The sequence below is a fragment of the Trachymyrmex cornetzi genome, unplaced genomic scaffold (assembly GCF_001594075.2).
Source record: "Trachymyrmex cornetzi isolate Tcor2-1 unplaced genomic scaffold, Tcor1.1 scaffold503, whole genome shotgun sequence".
NCBI classification, from domain to species: Eukaryota; Metazoa; Arthropoda; class Insecta; order Hymenoptera; family Formicidae; genus Trachymyrmex; species Trachymyrmex cornetzi.
This window is the reverse complement of record NW_017299811.1, coordinates 753066-776653: the sequence shown is the minus strand read 5'-3', so window position 1 is coordinate 776653 and position 23588 is coordinate 753066. Positions and strand designations below refer to the sequence as shown.

The following is a 23588-nucleotide window of genomic DNA, read 5'->3' as shown; positions in this document are numbered from 1 at the left end:
TGTGATTGGTCAATTTCTTACTCTTACTTCTTACTCCGTGTATTGTAGACGGGCCTTTATGGATTGCGGTACTTTATAAATCTAGTGACTTTATGGTAGTGCGGTAGTGAACTCCCTGAACGCACCCGTAGTTGATCACCGCGCCGGGCGGCCCGCTCATCCTCGCTTTTCGCCGCGCAACCCTACCTCTCGCTGTTTCCCGGGCACCGTTCAGATACCCAATTATTGCGTATGAAAAATATACACGATTTATTCAATTATTCATATTTTAGATGATTTTGACAAACGGATATCGCCGTACATTTTGCGTTTTGCTTTGTGGCATCTCTGGCACAATCCTATATTACTTGCATGGTTCTTTTAAACGTAGTTAGTAATTATTCGCGTGAGGTATTTTTTATATTTCAACACTATGTCTCAATTTTGATTATTCTTTTAATGATTCATATTTAAATAAAGGTTGACAAAATATTGTATATATGTTCCTTATATAAAGATACATGCAAATTTCCTTAATATCGTAAAACAATTTGTGCTAAATACAGCTTTGACTAAAAGTATTAAACATCTTGTTCATTATTATTTAATTTTTTAGTTAGTAAATTTATTTAAGACCCCCCTACTATTACTGCAAATTATTCTCTCTTATAAAACTTTTTCACCGTTTTTAGACCTCATATGGACAGCTGTGTTTCAGGAATTCTTTAAATTTACATATGATGCCGATCATGGCTCGATAGAATAACATACGAATTATTTAAAATAGAAAATATAAAATAGTTTCCCGAAACTTATATAAAATATTAAATAAGAAATAAGTCAGAAGTGTAGTTATTTAAAATAATGAATACTATAAATAACTCTTTTAATTTTTTTATTTAAATTATATACTTTAATTTTCGTCGTTTTTACAAGTAAAAATTATTAAGCGGTTCTTACGTGTATCTTGACGTCTTTAGAAAGTATTTGTAAAGCTGTATATTTATATCAAATTATTTATAAATTGTTATAAGTAAATATAGTTAATAAAATAAGAAAAATGTAATTTTTCATACAAAAATGTAAAATTCTGAAATAAAAATATTTAAAGGAAAAATATGTTTCAATATCTTAAAGTTGACATTCAAAACTACAAAAGGAAAAATCGTTCAAGTCATCGACTGTCCAAAAAATTTAATTATTTAGTAACCCGAAGATTATGTTTTTTTAATAATCATGAATGGCTATAAATTAAAGATACATTGCATTTACATTTTAAACAATGCATTTTATTATTGCGATAATTGAAAAGATATATGTTGTTATGCATAATATACGTTTTTAAACATTGACTCCGTTTTTCGGTACATACATATATGAGCAAGAAAAAAAACTATATTATATACTTATGTCGTAGTTTGGAATATTAATTTGAAGATATTGAACAATATTTTTCCTTTAAACATTTTTGTTTCAGAATTTTACGTTTTTATATGAAACAGTGCATTTTTCTCATTTTGTCAACTATTTCCTTTAAACATTTTTGTTTCAGAATTTTACGTTTTTATATGAAACAGTGCATTTTTCTCATTTCGTTAAATATATTTAGTTACAACAATTCATCTATAATTTATTATAAATATATGACTGCATAAATACTTCCTAAAGATATCAAAATATACGTAATTATCGTTTAATAATTTATATATAGTTGTATAAGTGATGAAAATTAATCCAGGACACGAATGACCGAACGTGTGTAGTAAGGGTGTCAAAAACTAAGGTGTGTACTAAGGGTTAATATGTATGAATGGCTATAAATTAAAAATATATTGTATTTGCATTTTAAACAATGCATTTTATTATTGCAATAATAAAATGCATTGTTTAAAATGTAAATGCAATGTATCTTTTCAATTTATAGCCATTCATGCTTATTAAAAAAACATAATCTTCGAGTTACTAAATAAGTAAATTTTTTGGACAGTCATTGAAACACAGATAATTTGCAGTAACAGTAGTGTCTTAAATTAATTTATTAACTAAAAAATTAAATGATGAACAAGATATTTAGTACTTTTAGCCAAAGCTGCAGTATTTAGCTCATATTGTTTCACGATATTAAGGAAATTTGCATGTATCTTTATATAAAGAATATATATAGAACATTTTATCAACCTTTGTTTAAGTACGGATCATTAAAAAGAATAATGAAAATTGAGACATTAATGTTGGAATATTAAAAATACCTCACGCGAATAATTACTAAGTAAGTTTAAAAGAATCATGCAAGTCTGACTTATTTCTTATTTAATATTTTATATAAATTTCCGGAAACTATTTTATATTTTTTATTTTAAACAAGTCGTATCTGCTTTTTACCAATTTCTACAATTCTGTATTTTAATTAAGTTTCTGAAACTTATTTTACGTTTTTTATTTTAAATAATTCGTATGTTATTTTATCGAGCCATGATCGGCATCATACGTAAGTTTGAAGAATTTTTGAAACACAGATAATTTGCAGTAACAGTAGTGTCTTAAATTAATTTATTAACTGAAAAATTAAATGATTAACAAGATATTTAGTACTTTTAGCCAAAGCTGCAGTATTTAACGCATATTGTTTCACGATATTAAGGAAATTTGCATGTATCTTTATATAAAGAATATATATAGAACATTTTATCAACCTTTGTTTAAGTACGGATCATTAAAAAGAATAATGAAAATTGAGACATTAATGTTGGAATATTAAAAATACCTCACGCGAATAATTACTAAGTAAGTTTAAAAGAATCATGCAAGTAATATAGGATTGTGTCCGAGATGCCAATAAGCAAAACGTGAAATGTACGGCGATATCCGTTTGTCAAAATCATGTAAAATACGAATAATCGAATAAACCGTGAATATATTTTATACGCAATAATTTGGTATAAAAACGGCGCCCGCGGAACAGCGAGGGGACGGGTCGCGCGACGAAAAGCGAGGGGGAGGGGATCGCGCGACGAAAAGCGAGGGGGAGCGAGGAGGAGCGGGCCGCGCGACGCCGCGGTCAACTACGTCATCACTTCGGCATTCGCTCGGCGAGACGGATGTGTGGCACGCGTCGCTCCGGTTATCGCGCATTAATCTACGAAAATTAGATATTCACAAGCGCGAATTGATGATTTATAATTACGTAAGGACGTCCAAATATTAATATTGCTCAAAACTAAGGTGTGTACTAAGATATCTCTTTCTTTTTATCTCAATCTTTATATCTCTTTCTTTACTTTATATCTCAATCTTTGTTATTCTTTCTGATGATTTACATTCAAATAAAGATCAATAATTGGTTATACATTCTCAAAATAAAGACAAATGCAAACATTTTTTAAATTATAAAACAATTTGGGTTGAATATAATAATGGGTACAAATATAATTGATATTATACATTTACATATATATAAATTAGAGATATCTAAGTGCGTTATTCGTAGTCCGTTCTTATTTCAAGACTGTCTTAAGTAATGTCTTAAAACGGTCTTGAATATAAGCTCTGACTATGAATACCGCCTAAGATATAGATGAGTTGTGTGCGTAACGAATTTAAGAAATAAAACATAAATCGTATAATAAAGCATCGTGTAATATTCATCGAAGAATATTTAAACATAATGAGTACATTACTTTACTGATTTTATAATATGCGTTAACGTTAATATTTCGACAGTTAGGCGGTTGGCGCGCGACCTTAGTGGGGGAGCGGCACGGGGTGGCACGGAGCGGCGCGTCATGTTTATGCGTATAGTTACCGCGCAGTCATTCCCTTTCCGCTCGTACAAGCAGGTAGTCGTGTCGCGTGCGGCTCTTTTTCACATTACTATTTGAAATCTTTTTCGCAAAGTATAATATGTCTAATATAATACGAAACGTTGTACTTTATAAATAATTAATTATACTAGTAATTATATCATGTGAATATTCATAAAATACAACATTTCGTATTATACCTAGCACTTTTTGCGATTATTATGTTTCAAAAAGAAATGTGAAGAAGAGCGACATGCGACACGGCTACTTGTCTGTACGAACGGTATCACACGAGTCATAAAAAAGCAATGTTAATATGAATACTCTCGTGCGAATAATGCAGTTCCTGCTTTCACAATTAATGTAGTTTAATAATTTAATTAATTTTTTGTTTTTTTGTGCACCTTTCGTTATACGATCCGTTTAAAAATTAACCGTAATTTTAGAACTATTTATCGGTAATAATAGAAACATTTATCTTTTTTTATTAATCTCTAATCTATTTCATTGACTCTAATATCTTACAGACATCATCTATGTATAAGTAAAAGATTCAGCCCTTTTGCTCTGACTTTATTTCGCAATGATAACGAATTGCAGACGTGTGTTTGATATTCGTTTCTAAAAGTTAACCGATTGTATAGTAATTGCATAGTAATATAGATAATAGCTATATATTACATTTTTCAGATTATCTTCCCTCTCACGGGTACACCTTGACGTGGTGGGAGGGCTTAGTACCCAGAGGATATTTACACGAAAAGAACGGTTTTTCTCAAGTGTCTAAAAATTTTCGGATATATATGAATGTATATATCTGGATAAATTTTTAGATATTGAATAAAATCGTTCTCTTCGTATAAAAATCCAATGGGGAAGCTAACGTACCCTCGTCGCCGATTTATTTGAAAATGAACGACCCGCAGCCGGTTCGTCGCGTCGCGCGTTTGTTTCGGGAGTGCCGTTCAAGTTATCGGACTCAAGTTTATAGTCCGCGCGCGATTATAGTCCATTATTCGCGAGTGTTTGACGCGAGTGTCCTGTGCGAGAGGATGCAACTATATTCTGAGAGGAGGTGGAGGTCTTGGAGAGGCATCGGGCACCGGCGGAGCAGCCTTGCGGTAAATATTATTTTTTACTTACGTGTGTGTGTAACGTCAGTATCTTTCTTCTGTTAAATTTATTCTTGAGTCGTTTCATTTTACTGATTTAAAAATGATAATTAGAATAAATGCTTATATAAAAATTATTTTGAAATTTTATAAATATATATTTTTAAGAAAATGTATAATTATTTTTATGAATATAACTGAATGGTGAATTAAAAAATTCGATGTTTATACAAATTATATATTTTGAATATTATATGATTATTTTCAAGAGAAGTTTGCATTTAGTAAATATTTTTTGAAATATCGATTGATTTTTTTACTCTGTTTTAATTTGGATTTCACATTCTTTTTGTTACAGAATCGTCGTAGCGACGTTGCTGATGTAACTCCGATGTTGCGCATCAGATTGGTGAGTGATAAATTAATGTTTTTACTGGGGTATCGGATGTGTGGAAATTTTATTAATTACTATATGTCTATAGATGCATATGTTATGCAATTTATTAAAAATATACGAACAATATTGTATGTATAGCATTCCATACATCCGTTGCCTTAAAATGGATAAATAATAACAGAATGGGATAAATTTAATCCTGGATATCTCTTTATTATATGGAATTTATTTTTGTGCATGTACTTTGAAATTTATAATGTCACGTTATACCTATTCAGTAAAAAATGTTTCATGCATGAATATGTATAAATATGTATAAATATACATAAATATCCATAAACATGTATAATTATATATGAAATATGTCCGTACATGTCATACATCCCTCTTTCTTTTGTAAAATTACTTTTTAGTGTGATAAAAATAATAATAGTAATGCGAAAACATTAAAAATAATTAAAAGGGTAATTTTTATACTATTTGTTTTAGAAAAAAATCAAGTTTTAAGAAATGTAAAAAAATTACTTATGTATAATTACATATAAAATTATGCATAACTGTGTATAAGTAATTTTTTTTACATTTTTCCAAACTTATTTTTTTTCTGAAACGAACAATGCCAAAATTAACCCTTTAATTATTTTTAATGTTTTCACATTACTATTATTATTTCTATTACACTAAAATGTAATTTTACAAAAGAAAAAGAGAGATGTATGAGCACGTATGGGCGTATTTCGTATATGATTATACATGTTTATGAATATTTATGTATGTTTATACATATTTATACATATTCATGCATAAAAAATTTTTTACCGAAGCGCACTTTGAATTATTTCTTATTATTATTAAATTTAGCTCAAATCTTTTATACTAATTGTAAATTCGTACGCGTTAATGTGAACGCTTTATTACAAGCAATTTAATCTCGAAAGTATAATAAAAAATAATTTTCTTTCGAATGGTCGTTTTTTATATTAAATAATCTTTGAAGTTAAAACGAAAAAGAATAAAATATTCGTATTTTTGAAATATATGAAATACGGGAATTTAAAAAATATAAAGATTATATAAAATAATAATTAAAGTATGAAATTTTATTGTCTCTGGATATTATTATATAGAAAAAAGTGTACATATTAAATATTATTTTATGATTTTTTTCCTATCTATCTTATCATCGAATATTCATTCAGGATTAAATTTTATAGAAGTTGGTGCAAATAAGCAATATATACACATATATGTATAATATGAACTGTTTTCCAAGAAATTCCGTCTATTGTTTCACACTTCTTTGTGGACATCTCACTAATGAAATGTTAATAAAAATTTTAATGTAGAGCATATAATTTATTAATCTCGCTCTTCTGTAAAAGACATTTTATGTTTATTAATTATTATTATTTATCTCAATGCACTTACTTCAACCTAATCTTTTATAACTTATCCATATGTAGTAACTGGATTTTTTATACCAGTTAAAGTAGTAACATGATGTAAGATCCAATATACATTTTATCAAGAAATATAAGAATTTTATCTTATAACTATTTTAAAATCGCATTCAGAGTTTTGCATGACTTAAAATACTTAATTTTTTAATAATAGATTATACAAAAAATGATTCTAATAATTTATAAAATACATAGAGATATGTTTATTGATGCACACAGAAAAATATCAATCTACTGCTAAGAAAAGTAATTACTCAATTTATTTTCTTTCTTTTAAGTAATGGTTATTTTTGACAAAGAATATTTTTTCTTGATAATCTTAAAATATATTTATTAAAAATTTTAGAAAAACTCTAATACTAATATGTACTCAAAGCAAGAATATACATTTTTTTAAAGATTATTATAAAATTTATCGAAGAGACGAACTTTTCATAATGAACATATCGAATTTGTTTTAATTTAATAAATCAAAACTTGATTGAAGTATTAAGGTTGCTAGGATTCAGAATATATTTTGAATAAATTTAGTGCTTCTGATGAAATTATGATAGATTTGAGGATATATGAACTCTTGAAATACTTGAAATAAGTTATTACTACTTGTGTAAGTAATTATTAATGCAGTAACTATTACTTGCGTATTTTTCTGTGTGTGTGTGTAAGAGGGAAAAAAATCCCTTTCGGATCTTGCATCATTCATCTGAATTTTTCATCTCCGCATACTTTGAGATGAGATTCAGCAACGAATCGTTCGAATCGTTAAAAATACGTACATGGACCTTGAATTTCATCGGATAATAATCGATTTAGTCATTTTCAATTTATTTCTAAATTAAAGTTTTGTTTTTTATATAGTAATGTTTATATTAAAAAATTTAATTTAATTTAATATTCGAGACTTTCGAAATAAAAACATTATTGATCTAAAGATTTTTTAAATTTAGATTTATTTTTATAGTCGAATATTTAAATTTTTAATTTAGAATAAACGCGACATTTATTCGTTGTATATTAATGGACTTATTATTATTATTATTGATTATTCATATTACAATTTAGTCAATTTCGTTGATATTGATGACCCCTTCGCGACGTGTTCGTGTTTCGCGCATCGTATGTTACATAAGCGGAAAATCTTACGCTTATTGCCGGCAATGTTAGTCGGCAGCAGTCTGCAGCAAAAAGGAGTATTTCTCCTTGCTGTCGATTTCTGACATAGAATGCCAGAAAATTGGCCAGGAGCAACGAAAGGTGAGAATCATCAATCTGGCCAGAAGAAAGAAGAGTATCTAAACGTAGTAGGTTGGTGTGTAACACCATTTTAAGTTTTTAAAAGAAATATGTACATTGAGGAAAAAAATTTGTTCAACAAACTAAATACATTTAGTTGTTTGCAGATTGGATTATTTCATCAAATTTTATTTAATCGAATTTAACCGTAATCTGCTTAACGAACTGTTCAATGTTATGTAGACTATGGTTAAATTTAGATAAATAAAATTTATTGAATTAACCAAAATTGCGAACAACTAAATGTGTCCAGTTAGTTGAACAAATTTTTGTTCTCAGTGTATAAAGATAAACTCAATATTCGGGAGGGTAATTTGTTCGCAAATTGCGAGTTCTTATATTTTTTTTAAATGTTGTTTATTTAAAATACAAAAATAACCAATAAACAGGACTAATGAGAATCAGCGTGGATAATCAAGCGTAAGTTTTGTAGATTTTTTTAATATACAAAACTTGCGTTTCATTATCCGTGTTGGCTCTCATTAGCTCTGTTATTTGTTAATTTTTTTTGTATTTTAAAAATTGAAAGCCTGTTTTAATAATTAGTGTTTATTACTTATTTATTATTATTACGATCGCGATTAGGTCATCCCGCTAAATTTATCAGCATGCGATAGGAGATGATGGTTAGGCGTTAGTTGCATTCAGCAGAGAAAGCAGCTTTGCAATTGTTGTAAAATTCTTCAATATGATTTGTTTATACATTTAAATCCATAAGGAACCAATCGTATTAAAAAATTTTTTACAACAATTAAAAAGCTACTTCCTCTGATGAATGCAACCATTAATGTATTACATGTATTCGCGGTGTTATTGAATACTTATGAAACAGGTACCTAATATAGGTAGGAATACACGGGTGAAGAAAGGTATGAATATGACACGAAAAATGAAAATACGTGTAGGTAGGACAAGTATGGATAAATAGAGATTGTATAAGTAGGGACAATAAGTATGAATAGGTAGAGATAAACACAACCATCTAAATTAAAAAATTAAGTTATTACAAATTAAATAACATTTAAATAAATTTCGCGATCGGGTAATTAAATTTTATTTTAAAAATAAAAAATAAAAGATATCACATAATATATCTAAACAGTGAACTATAATATGAGCCCCTTAATTGATAAGTGGCATAAGTCCAAAATTAGGAAAAATGCGTTTGTTATAGTAGAAGTAGAAAATATCAAGAATGTTTGTTTTATCTATTAATTTAATTTACTTTTATTTTGTTTTTATGTTCATAAAGAATAAAAATCAATTTTACATCATAAATAAAGTAACCGTAAAAAAAACTGGACTTAAGTCACTATTCCAGCTTTTTTTGTAGTCACTTTATTTATGATGTAAAATTGATTTTTATTTTTTATGAACATAAAAACAAAATAAAAGTAAATTAAATTAATAGATAAAACAAACATTCTTAATACTTTCTACTTCTACGATAAACGCATTTTTCCTAATTTTGGACTTATGCCACTTGTCAACTAAGGGGCTCATATGTAGGTAGGAATATACATACATCATCTGTACATACATACTTGATAATTGGAAAGGAGAGATTAGAAATTAAATAAAATTTTAAATTAATTTTTTTTTAATTTTATTTAATTATCAGCATTCCGTTCCAATTATCAAATATGAAAATAAATTAAATTAATTTTAAATTTCATTGCCTTTTCATCTCCCCTGAAATTACACTTAATTTTTTATAAAATTCTATACATATACATAGTGTGTAACGCGTAATATTGTAATTAATTTTTTGTTATATAAATAAATGTATATATAATAGTATTAGGTACGAAATATAAAATTTATGTAAACTATGTCCAGGTAAATGCCATCATGTTTATTTTTGTAATTTGCGCAATAATTATTAATAAATAAATTATATACACTTGTTGGAATGTTTATATTCGTATTGAATATATCTATTTAATACATGTAGCATTTATCTTGTCGTAAACCAAATTTATTATTGCATTATTATGTAAATTACACGAAATCGACGAAACATATGATAATAAAAATTGTTTATTTATTTAACGAATTTGATAAACATTTAATTTTAAAGCTTTTTTTAAATTTGGATTTTGAATATTAAAAAGTCATTAATAATTTTGAGTCACTTCTAATTAAAAATTTAATGTTTAGAATAATCATCAATTTTTCTTTGTATTTAGTATACAAATTTATTAAATAAAGTAAAGATTGGAGCTTTGATTGAGGTAATGGTTAAATATTAGCTTCTTGTTTGCTTTTTGACATTTATATTTTTAACATTATAGAATTACAAGAATATCTTAGTGATTGATTTATTATATGCAAAGACTTCATCGCTGTCTCTCGCGTCAGATGTATGCCAGTGAATATGTAGTTTGTATCGATGGAAAGTCGCGTAATTATTTTCATCATGGAGAGTTATTCCTCATCACACTTTCGGTAATGTCCATTCGCAAAGTCTAGTTTAGTGTCCCGTTCGAGATTTTTGTACAAGATCGGAATTAATCCCGGGTTTTCTCGTCAGTTCCTGGAAATAATAATTTTATCGATGATTCAATGACAATTGCTACTTATATATTTTAAAGTCAAGTTGCGAAATTAATTCAGTAGTATATTTTAGGATACAATTGTAGTCGCGTTCTTAATTTTATTAAATGTTCTCCCACTAGTAATAATGTTAATAAGAGACTGTCTTAATGACAATAGGATTTTAGTATTGCATGATTAATATGGATATATATCTAATGATCATTTATTTAAATTCAAATTATGAAGTAAATAAATTTAAATTTTATATAAATAATTTGCTTATTTTTTTATAATTGTTTTATCAAAAATATGGTTACGAATGTGTATATTTTATATGTATATATATATATATATATATATATCTATAATAAAATACATGCAAATATTATGAGATTACATTTAACAGATTTTAATTTTTGTCGATAATTTATTATAGATTTAGATAATTTTTACCAAAATGCTTTATATTCTTTTAATAATGTAATCGTGAATTCATAAATTTAATTAAAAATGTGTGGGTACAAAAAAATTCGAGATAAGTCGAATTGGTACCCTAATACGGGATATTAATAATTAAAATTTTTGTAAAATACAGTAAATTAAGAATTGTTAAATTTTATATAATTAATTTGTCGATATAAAAGTATAGTTCTTTAAAATCTCGTTATTATCAGGTTCGATTTATCTCGAACAGTGGGTACCCAAGAAACTTTTGTACCTATACATATAAAAAATTACAATAACGCGTGTATTTTATTATTATTAAATATATTCCTTTGTAACCACTATTCCATAAGAAAATCATTTTATTCATTTATTTTTAAGCGATGATTTTGTGTTAATATGTGGCAGAACATATTTTCTCGCGAATTTTAATATTATATTAAAGATGCAATAAAAATGATAATTGTAATTGACACGCTGTCAAAATTATTACTATCGTAAGTAGTCTGAAAGAAGATTTGGGATTTACACCCTCCTATAACAAGATCACTGGTATTTGACGGATTGCTTAACTTTTCTTTGCGAATGGATCTTGTGAATTTGACGTAGAATCAGAATACATTAAGTTCGCTCTTCACTATTATATGAAGATTGTTCTTCTTTGTGTCGGATATTAATCAGCGTACCACATGCCGGAAGGACTTTGATATGATGAAATTATTGAGATAGTTATCTTGGACTCGATGAAAATGTTGTTATAAATATATTAATGACTTTTTATATTAACGCGACTTTAAATATTATTAAGTTTTATAATCGCTAATAATTAATAGTTAATAATAAATACGATCTCTTTGTTGTTAATATATCATTCCGCTTTTCTCAATATTTCATCAAATATTGGTTTAGAAAAATTTGTGTTATCGTATGTATTTTCAACGTTTTTGTATAATCCCGCATTACTAATTTTGTTAATATGCTCCTATAATATAAATTTTTATTATATTTCGAACAGCATTTATAATTGTACATTGTACTGTAAACAATTATTATTGCATTATTGAATGTGTAAAGAATTACAATAAAAGATAATATTGAAAAAGTTATGCAATATGATTTCGCTAATCATAATGCAATGTAATTAGCGAAAAATACGATAAAATAATTTGACATAAAAATAAAAATAAATTTAAAATATACTTACCTGTAAAAACGGACTACTAAATTTATTAATAGCCCATTTTTTTTAACGGGTGAGTATACTTGCAAAGAAAAGAGGACCGCCAATAAAATTGGCGGGGGTGGTGGAGGGCCTCTACAGATTGATTCATTTTTATTCATTTAAATTTTCTTTACAATTTTAAATTAAATGTAATTTGCTTACAATTAGAAGAGTTTTAACTTTATTCAAATTGCAAATTGCAGTATGATAAAGTAGCGCATTGATTGGTCCGCCATGTTTCAGGAATTCCCGTCCTATATTTGAATACCTATGATTTTAGTTATTTTAGCGATTTCAGCAATTTATTTTCGTCTGGATCATCGCTCTTGGGTATCGATCATGTAATTTTCTGTCTAGAGTAAAAACGTCAAAAGTGAAAATTTTTATGCATGCATGTATGTGCATATACACAAATGCATACATAAAAACACATACAAAAAATATAAAAAATGTTCATACAAAAAATTTTCACTTTTCACATTTCCGCCCTAGAGAAAAAGTTACATGATTGATATCCAGGAGCGGTGCTCCAGATGGATATAAATTACAATACGCGATAATTAGTTTCTAATAGCTCTTTGTTACACAAAATCCGCGCAATGTGTGTGTGTACGCAATATTTTTAATAAAAGATAGCCGCATCGTGGCTTTTTGTTACTTTTGAATCGTTTAATTCTGCAGTCACTTACGTCTTATTCCGCATTTTTAATCCGCTCTATTACTTCATTGCCTAATCAAAAATAATTAAAATACGTACGCCAGAATTATAGACATAGGATGCATCATTTGTCCTTGTTGTTCATCAAATAATAAAGAAGGATAAAACGATAAATCATACGCTTCATGCGTAATTTGGAACGCACCCATATATATACAGGAATTACGAATTACTGTATTTTATTTCAATTAGTATCATATTTTAATTTAGTACTTAGAATTCAACAAATGTCGCATATTGCATTGTGAATTTAAATATATAATTTTCAACACTATATTTACTTTTTTGCGGTGCTCCTGATGGAAATAATTAATAAATCGCTGAAATACATCTATTAAATTAATAGAGATTTCAACGATTCCAGTGATTTATTTTCATCAGAAGCACCGAAAAAAAATAGATATTGTTGTATAGTTTGCGTCCACTTCTTCAGAGGGCAGTAGTATGTGGACCATTTGCGGTTACGGGAAAAAGACCCTCATGTTCTCTCTCAGGTTTCTCTCTGGTATCGATAGATGACGTTAATAGTTACAACAGGTTTGTTTTTTAACTGAATTTTTTTTGTTCTTCTTTTCTTTTTTTTTCTTCCAATTCTTTTTCCAGAAGAAAAAAGAGTAAATATGAACCGTACAATAAGTTTATTTCAAAATAACAGAATAGTTGTTGAATCGCATCATTTTTCAGAAAAGGCAATTAATCACGATTACAATTAAAAACAATACAGATAATATATATTACGTATCAAAATTAAATATAATATACATATATTATCGTTTTTTATATGAAACGAACGACTATATAATTCTCTATATCCGCTTTACGAGCTAAAGTTTCAAAATTGAAATTAATTGAAAATTAATTAATTTTTAAAAATTATATCTTATTTTTCTGTTGATATAAAATGGAAATAATCGGCCGTTCAAAACACCGCGCGACATGCGGTGCGTCATCAGAAGTCCGGAGGGCGAGCGAGAGAAAATCTCCCCGGCAACAAAAGCTCCAGCATCCGGCGCGGAGCTGCTCGCCGGAGCTCGGCCAATGACGCCGCTTGGCAACGAATGGCGGGACGAGGCGTCACACGTGATTCGTCAGTTGACGCGCGTGGCAGCGATCGGTGGGGGAAGAAGAGACAGACGGTGAGAACAGACTTTACGAACGCGCGGCGTTCAATGTGTCGGTAGGACGTTGAAGCCAGTTGAAGCGTGTGGGTAAGTTAGAGGGAGAGCCCTGGCAAGCGGGTGCGTGCGCACATTTCCTGCGCGCACCCCCAAGCGCCGCTTAGTGACAATTGGTCGAGGGTGCGTGATGCATACTATTCATATGTTGTCGAAGAGGCGAGGTGTATGTTTGTCGTGCGAAGCGTTGTAAAAATCGTGGATTTCCTCGCGAGACAATCGACCGCGGTGAAAGGATCGGAACGAGCTGGCCTCTTCTTTGTGAAGCGCCTCTTGTTGTGAACGCTGGAGGGGTGGACTTTCATCACGATCGTCGCCGCTGTTGGAAGCGGCAAAAGGGTGAGTGGATGAGAAGAGGGGGAAAGGAAAGTAGCGCCAGGCGGACATGAGGCGCGCGCGTTTCCCGCGCGATGCACGTGAGTACAGTGCGAAGTGAGGCGAGTGACAACACGAACGAGGAAACGTCAAGTGCCGCGCGACGGAACCGCGTTCGTCGCACTTCACGACGTATCCCGGTACATACGTCGACGCGATTTCGGAAAAACGGCGACTATCGCGGAATGACATTCGTGCTATTCGTGATGAAGGATCTTCGAGGGAGAACGATGACGCATTACGAAGACGCACTTTTCGCCCTCTTATCCCACGCGGCGTAAACAGATTCGCGAGTGTTGTGATGAGCTGAAAATCCAAAACAGCTCCGTTTCGTACGACGTTAAATATGTGCTGGTCGTTGTCCGGTGATTTATCAGTGATTTACTTATCGCGTTAAAGTACATCGTTTCATACGATCGAGATTTAATGAAGATTAATCTGTTAAACCTTAAGAGTCCATAAATACGTGTTTATATACCTGTCTCGGTGGACACTAGCAGAAGCATGATTATCTTATCTTTACGGTAAACGGAAGGCGAAAGTGAAGTGACCCATTTAGAAAAGATCACTCAAGTTATTAGACCAGGATAACAGCTGTTTATTTATTGATAGGTTCGTACAAATAAAGTTTAAATGTAATATAATGTATTCTCTACACACATTTTTTTTTTAAATAGAACCTCACCCTCAAGAATGAAAATTGAGCTAGTCTTGAAAAAGAGTGACTTAGTTTTTAATCTTTGAGAGTAAGATTTTACTTTAGAGGGTAATATAATGTAATATAATGTTTGTTTAATTCATACATAGAAACCTACAATTTTACTATTTGATGGCGGTTTCGAGTACTGTTCAACATTCTGCTTTGGATGCACTGTTTACGTGACGTCCAGTAGGAAGTAAGATAATCCGTACCGGAAGTCCAAGCGTCCAAATTTGCCAGAGGAAGTCTTTAAAATCAGTCAAATGAACGACGTCCTGAGCATGATGGAGGACGTCGACAGCATGCATGTTGTCAAGACGCCATGCGTCTCCATCAACAGTATCTCCCATGACAGTGCCGACAGTGGCTATCTGTCCATTGTAACGCCACAAACCAGTGGCTGCACCCCGAAGATAGCTGGTTATCGAACGCGTTCGTCTACCGGCGCATTGTTCTCCGCCAAGAAGCACAGATATCGCCCGGATCCTTTCCTGTGCGAGAAGGTGTTGAGGCACCGCACCAAATTCAATTATCGTCTAAACATCTCCGAGTTCCACAACACTCCGGATTATCTCGTATCTAAGAACCCTGTCGAGCAGGACTCGATATTGGAATCGTCGTGCACGCACGATAACCAGAGTCTCAGCCTGGTGCATTCTACTCCAAGCTGTGCCAACAATGAATTCGACAGGCCGCTTAGAAACAGGAGGAACTGGAGGACCACCGTGCCTGTCACCCCCGCGTCCACGGATTTCCAAATTTTCTCGCCACCCCCGTCGCCGGCGGTACCATCTTCATCTGACATAGCCTCGGAGCCTATCCTAGAGGATGCGGAAATGAAGCTAGTCTGTACCCCGCATGGCAAATCGCAACAGGTCAGGACGCCGCCGAAACTCAAAGTTTTGATCCCGCGAGTTATGATCTCACCGATTCATACGAGAAACAGCCCTATCATAACGTCAGCGGATAATCGTAAGTTGTGCGAACTGCGTATCACGGATTTGGCTGCCTCATCCGAGATTAAGCCCAAGAAGCTGGACTTCAGCCATCGCGGTCTATGTGCGTCGCTGCGGAATAGCCGAAGACTTACTTTTGACTATACGGGAAGAGAGAAGGTGGATTTCCTATCTCTTCTTGGAGAAGAGAGCAACCATTTGAATCTAGTGTCAAAAATCTTATCTTTTCTCACGCCTCAAGATCTGTGCTCGGCCAGTGTGGTATCCAGAGTGTGGAGGAAGATCTGCAAAAGTGATTCGTGTGCCAATAAGCGAAAAATGAGTTTTATCATGCGTAAGAATACCATCAAGGAGAACTTGTGGTTGTTGGCAATGGCGAAGAAGGCGAAGTGTGAAGAGGATATACAGACGAGTCCTAAGAGCAGACGTTACGTTCGGAAAGGATACTTGCTGGATGTACAGAATTTGTTGCAAGTTCCAGCACAGCCAAATAGTCCACCTGTATCACCGAGCAAAATTAAATTTCATTCCTTCGTCAAGGTAAATCAATTAATTTCTTATGCCGTATACTTGAATATATTATAATGAAATGGGACAAATTATGACTAATTTTTTTACTGTAGTACTTCATGTTTAAGTTCATGTCTTAACACCCCGGAGCTGATGGTGGATTTATCTCTTGGATCCACTCAATTATAATGTAAATCCCTTTGTCACAAATGTCTATCGATTCAATTTTCTTTACATCTGCAAATTGGATTACTTTTACATTTTTTTACATGAGTTATATTTTATACGAGTTTGGTTCCTTGAAATTAATTAGTGCCTTTAACTCTGTGTCTGTGTATGTGTAATCATATTTATACTCTCTTCGTTCCAAGTTTTTTATTGTTCTAGGTTTTCAAAAAATGTAATAATATTCAGTTGCTTTTCAACATTTCTATTACAAGTAGTTTTTTAACAAGAATTTTAGAGGAGAGAGGAAATCAGGAAATTTGGAAATGAAATTTTGCTTGTACTAAAAATTACGCAAGTTGCAGACGTAGGATTAATTAATAAAAATTATATAAGGATCTTACAAATCTAGCGTCTGTCTTACAGAGTTTAGCGCCAGCTTCGGGGGTTTAATAAGAATGTTATTTTATTTTCGAAGAATTATATAACGATTCATATATATTTGAATATCTATGTATATATTTGCATATTAAAAATCACGATGTTAACTTCGAAGAAATCAAATGATCGAAATTTATCGGTAAAAACGCACTCGTGAGAAAACTCACGGCAAAGTCAACGACTGATGCGAAATGTCGCAGCTTTCGAAGAATTTGCTTACGCTACATTTCTCAGGGTCCTCGTATTCGACACCCGCGAGAGTCTAATAATGCATGTTGCATTTCGCCGAGAGTCGTGTTTATCTCGTTTATCTCGTAACAGATAATTCGGTATGTCGGTGTCCAACAAGACACGGGCATTTCTTTGATGCGATACTTATATATCTTTCACTCTAATTGAATAATGATAATCTACAATGACTCATAATATGCGAACAATGATTATGTTTCGTTGAGAATCGCATTTAGCCAATTTTGACAGCATTACGTTAGCAGTTTTTGATCTAGGTATAACATACCGAGAATATATTAATTTGTTTGCTAATTTGAATGCGATTATCTCTTATTTATTGAAAGTGAACATAGCGCTTTCGACATTTACATTTTGAGAGATTTACACACATCGCAAATATGCAATATTATGAAAACTAATGAAAATATACGTGCAGCATTTTTAAAGCTAATTCAACGTATGATAATATTGTTCATTAAACTAATTACGATGTAATTATTATCTTAAACAATTAAACAGTTCCTTACAATTTAATTTGATTTCACATTGTGTTTTTACGAACTATTAATCATTCATTGCTATACACGATGCATTCAAAATCGAGTAAGCAGTGCGCGATATTTAGTTGCGCGGTAGCCAATGCAATTTATTATTCATTATTTTGTAAATATTATTTATTATTTTCATAATATGTGCATATAGTTATAATAATCGATCTCTCTACACACAGTCGATCGTTCTGTTGCACTGTTCAGAGCACACGGCATGTCGTGATCTAAATGTGGCGTTAGGATAAGATGATAGACAAAGTCGGTCGATTATTGAGTAGTTTATGAAAATCAATTAAAATTGTCGTACTCATGTGCGCAGTACATACATTGGCGAGGACTTTCCATAAACTATAAGTTACAATAGGTATAGTAAGCTTTAAACCGTAAAAAGTCAAGCAATTATATTCTTTTCATATTTGACTGTGATTGGCCAATATTTTACAACTTAAAGCTTACACCTGTTATGTTTCAAGACTAAACTACACAACAGTCGACTAACACTTTGTTTATTGTGTGCTTTTGCCCTTGCACATTGCGTCAGGCATGTCGAAACCCATAATTAAGGATGCTGGCTCGTTTCTCTTCGTTCGTAGATTGTTCTTCGTCGTTTTGGCGCTCGTAATTCTCGCGAGAACAGAAACACGACGGCTAATTACCAGCCGGCGATAATCGATAGCCCGGTAGTCTCAAGATTTCTTCGACTAAATTGGCATTCGCATAGTTCGCGCGCACAAAATCGAATCGCGGTCGGGTAATTGTTTCGATTGTGAGATCATTACTTTGACGTTGATTTATTGTCGTTTTGGCTTTGAGCCGCCGCGAAGGATAATTGCTTCGTGGGTCGTTAAGGCTCGAGATAAGCGAGACCCGTCGACGGTGTGCAAAATTTGACGGATGTTTCTCAATGATGAGATTCTGCGTGTTTTGCATAATTTTATCTCGTACATAGCAATTGAAATCCATCTCAAGATATTCGCAGTTACGTTTCAGTGCAATCAGAAATGGTTGCATTTAATTAGTCGTGTACTTCATATAATTCAGAATTGGGAGGTAACGTAAACTTGTAACATTGTTATCATTAGATATAATTATTTTCTTTTTTTTTTTTTTAGTAACAAGGGTTTTTTTGAGTAACGAGATTTGTAATCTTAATGGTAATGCAGTTAGATTTTTAAATATCGACAGCGAATAGACATTACTTTCATTGTTAATTTCTATACACACAAGACATGTGTATTACATATAAGTGTTTTTTTACTATATAGCAATTAATCATAGCCAGTATAGATCTCGTGTTGAACTAGTGAATTTACAACATAGATAATTGGATGCCATTTTAAAAAAAAGGTTATGTAAAAACGTAATTTATTTTTTTTATGTAATCGTGCTAATTAACAAACTAAATAACACAATATTCAATTCTTAAACTTAATATAATGGACAATAAAAAATTCCTTTTCTAAACAAATCATGAAAAAATATATCCATTTATATTTTTTATGATATACATTACGCACTAATATATTGAAGAAATCATAAAATAGGTTACCAGAGTGATATATAAACGTTTACTTCATATTCTAGATCCAAGAATTTCTCATAAAACATGAATGATTCTCATAATTCCAAGGAATTACGACATGCGCTCCAACTTTATGTAACGTTTATGAATATTTTACGGTATATTGTGTCATTTCCGCATAAATAGCTTCTATTACATTACCGCGGTTCCGTTGGACGTCCATAAACTTGAACGCGAACTTCGAGCAAAGCGGTGAAGCAAACGCGATGATTTACTCGCGGAAATCAGTCAGACGACGGCGTGAAGAATCTGTGACAGTGATGTACGTGCTTTCTCGTTCCCGTCGTCGACGGGGCTACCTGCCGTTCCCCGACACTACTCTCTCTTTCTTTCTCTTGTCGAACGAGCGACGCATTCCTCCTCGCGTTAGATTGTAATAGCGGATGCAAGTGGCATACCTCAAGCTCCTTTGTTGCCCGCGCGAAACGATAGCGAGGCATGTGTTCGCGCTCGTGTCAAAGCCAATGCCGACTATACATTCGTATTGCTATTCTTTATCACCGTGAAATACACGATAACGATGAAACACGCATTGTCGCATGCATATTGCATCTAGCTCGTGAGATAATAGATTGCGAAAGCTCGTTACCAAACAAATATTAAGATGAATGAGATCTTTAAAGTGATCATCTTAAAACATTATAAATATAGACCTAAGATTTTAAATCGTCAAAAAATTAGGTTTCCAAATTTCATCAAGGAACTACCGTAAAAGTGATATAAATACATCATCGGATTTGTACTTGAAACCTTTCTCATATTTAATGTTGGATTGTAAATGGCTGAAATCATAAACGATTTTTTATTTTATTTTTCCGGCTCACTATTAGTTAAGTAATATGTCATATCAAAGAAGAAAACGTCAATGATTGAGTTTTTAAGAAATCGCGTGGGAAGATGACGAAAAGAAATGGCGATTTAAAAGATATAGTTGGATCGTAAATAAATTCGGACGCGTTGCAAAGAAAAAGCGACGTTAAGGTTTGCAAACGAATATGCAATGTTGTGTTTTAATGCTCTCTACCAAAATCGAGTCTGGCAGATAATATATCAGAGCGAGGTCCCCGTCTCTCCTTGTGCACATCCAGAGAGAGCCGCGCCAGCGCTCGTTTCTTCTTTGGATCGCGAATCGGCCTGCGGCAAAAACCGGCCACAGAGAGAACAATGCGAATATATTGTGGTACCTGACACACTAAAACAAAGGGCGGGCAGAGCCCTTTAGTCTTTTACGACAATTGTACGAGAATGCTAAACCACAAGCACAATGCGAATAAAAAAAAAGACGACACGTCTGAACCGCAAAATTTAAAGAATAATTCTGCTATGCAGAAAGGAAAATATTAACTATCACTTGCATACAGTACCGTTAATTTGGAATTTTATATAGAATGCTATACCTATAGATTATATTTTAACGGCTAATCTTTTGTTTCATTTAAATGCCTTATCTTTAAATTGCAAATTTTTTTTTTTAATAATACGATGAATTGTTTAAAAAGAAATTGTATTGTAATATTAGGTTTCCACAGTAGATTTGCGAGTAAGGAAATCCGAACTCGATTTTGTTTCACCGATCCCTCACGTTTCTCTGATGACTTTAGCGCTCTTAGCTTCTCAGAGAACCTTGCGGGATGCCGTAGAAAGTTCTTGGTGAGATACAGTGCGATCGTTCATGAGAATGAATGTGCGAACATCCCTCCCTTGATCGTTTCTGTCAGCGATGCATTACTGCATGTAACGCATGCACGCATGACTAAAACCATGGTAAAGTCGGCAGTTACTCATTCAATCTCGTTAAAACTAAAACATTCATCTTTGGAAATTTAAATACTTTCCTTTAATTTATATGTAATGAATGCTATGAATTATAAACGTCACTCTTTATTTTTAATAAAAAATATTCTATATCTTTTTAAAAGTATCTGAAATCGAATTGTCAAAAATTTTAACCCTCTTGGGCAAAAAGATAACGCTGTACTTCCGATTTTATAATAACGTCCGTTTTTTTATCGTGATTGTGGAAATTAATTTCACGACAAACCGGACGAAGATATTCCTGTAAAGAGGAAGGAAGAAATTGTTCCTTATAATTAGCAACGGCTGCGTGGAGTCCGTTGAGTGGCCGTCTAACGTTGTCGAACGCAGGTCTGGGGTGCGGGTGTTTCCTGTGAAAAGGAAGACTTCTTGTGCCTTTTTCCGGTGGGTGCCTTGACAATTTCACAGGGGACGCACTAGAATCCGGTCGGGCGAGTCTTTCGTCTCGGGTTTAGAAAAAGATAAATTTACACGATAATTTTTATAAGTTTTTAAGTTTCGTGTAATTTTTTATCTCGACATCGGAAAAATCGGTATATTAGTCTTTAGAGATAGAGGTTTTCATGGTATTTTAAGAACCACATTAAAAATATAAAAAAACTATTTCAAAAGTACTCGGTAATAATTTTTTATTCTTCCAAGAACAAGGAAAATTTTCTGTAAGATATTAGCACATATTATATTCATAAGATGGGGCATTGTAAATTATTGACGATGTTTTTTTTTACAAATAATCAAGAATACTTATAATACTGTTTTCATAGCTTTTTTGATTGTCTCGTTTCTCAAATGATTAATTCATTTAATATTGAGGTAGCAAACTTGTATATAAGCGGGATACAAGTGCGAAAAAGGAAGAACATTCCGTCAGCTCGTTCATTATTATTTTGCGTTTTATTTTCCTACTCAACGGTCTCCGTGGTAGTATCGTCATATGTTCATATTGACCCACTGCTATGTAGCACCTGGCCAGGTGCATCAGGTCCCGATCAGGAGCTCTCTTTCCTTCTCACTGCGTGCTTCTCGAAGCGTAAAGCAGTCCGATACAACGGACAGCAGAGAAACCGTTTTTACATGAAGTAAAATAGTACGAACGAGTAAACCACGCGTGCCATCACTGCGTGAAATATGCATGGCACACGACAATTGCCGACTCATTTGCATTGTTAATTTCAAGCTAATTTCGGTAACACTTTATTGTGAGAAAATTAATATTTCGGGATCGAACGATCTATATAATTCATTTTAAAATTAATTATTAAATTCTTTTCATACTTTTAAAAGATCTTATCCTGTTTCTCTTCATCTGGAAAAATTGAGGAAGGATAATGTATGGCTGTAGAGAAATATTTTTTATCCGTTATATAATCCTATGAAATCTATATTTTATATTAATTTTTAGACACTACTTTTAAAAATATAATAAAATTAATTTTAACATGAATTAAATTGTTAAATAAATGTGAAAAATAAGTAATCTTTTGTTTAAATTGCATAAGATAATAAAAAATTTAAATTTTGTGGAGTCTTAAACTCTGTTCGTAGAATATTCTTTGTGGAATCCCCGAAGGATATCTCCCGAGAACATGGGTTCGCCATGCATCTTTGTGTTTCGATAGGAACTCCGGGTCGTACGATCGATAGTTATCAGTATTGCGATTTCTCCCCTTTTCACCCTCCCAATTCTCTCTATCTCTCTTACTCGTGCATTCTCTCTCTCACACACACACACACACACACACACACACACACACACACACACACACATTTACAAACCATGTATATGGTATTGAAAGACGGCATGTGTGTAACGAGTTGCAGGCAGCAGCGAACCTTGCGATCCCACGATGGTTCGCTCGTCGTCTCGGTAAAAAGACCAGGAATGTCTCGATAGCCCCCGATAAATGCATTAATCGAATGCCCGACCATCTCAACCCTCTACTTCTTGACAATAGTCTCTCTTAAAGGTGCTGTCTAGCTTCTGCAAAATGTAGTGTGCATACATATTCCAAGAAACTTCTACTTATTTTAAACATTAACAGTCATTTGAGAAAACGTTTAAATAAATTTAATAAAATTTTATTAAATTTATTTAAACGTTTTCTCAAATGACTGTTAATGTTT

The 23588-nt window shown here is 32.0% G+C and overlaps 1 protein-coding gene across 1 annotated transcript in view; it reads left to right on the top strand.

Moving 5' to 3' along the window:
* The first annotated feature begins 15378 nt into the window (after positions 1-15378).
* The window catches only part of LOC108765611 (F-box only protein 43), a 34572-nt gene continuing 26362 nt past the window's right edge, over positions 15379-23588 (top strand). The window contains exon 1 of the mRNA XM_018514402.1: positions 15379-16709. Within this exon, the coding sequence (XP_018369904.1) occupies positions 15477-16709 (1233 nt within the window). The 5' untranslated portion in view covers positions 15379-15476. The remainder of the gene's footprint in view (positions 16710-23588) is intronic.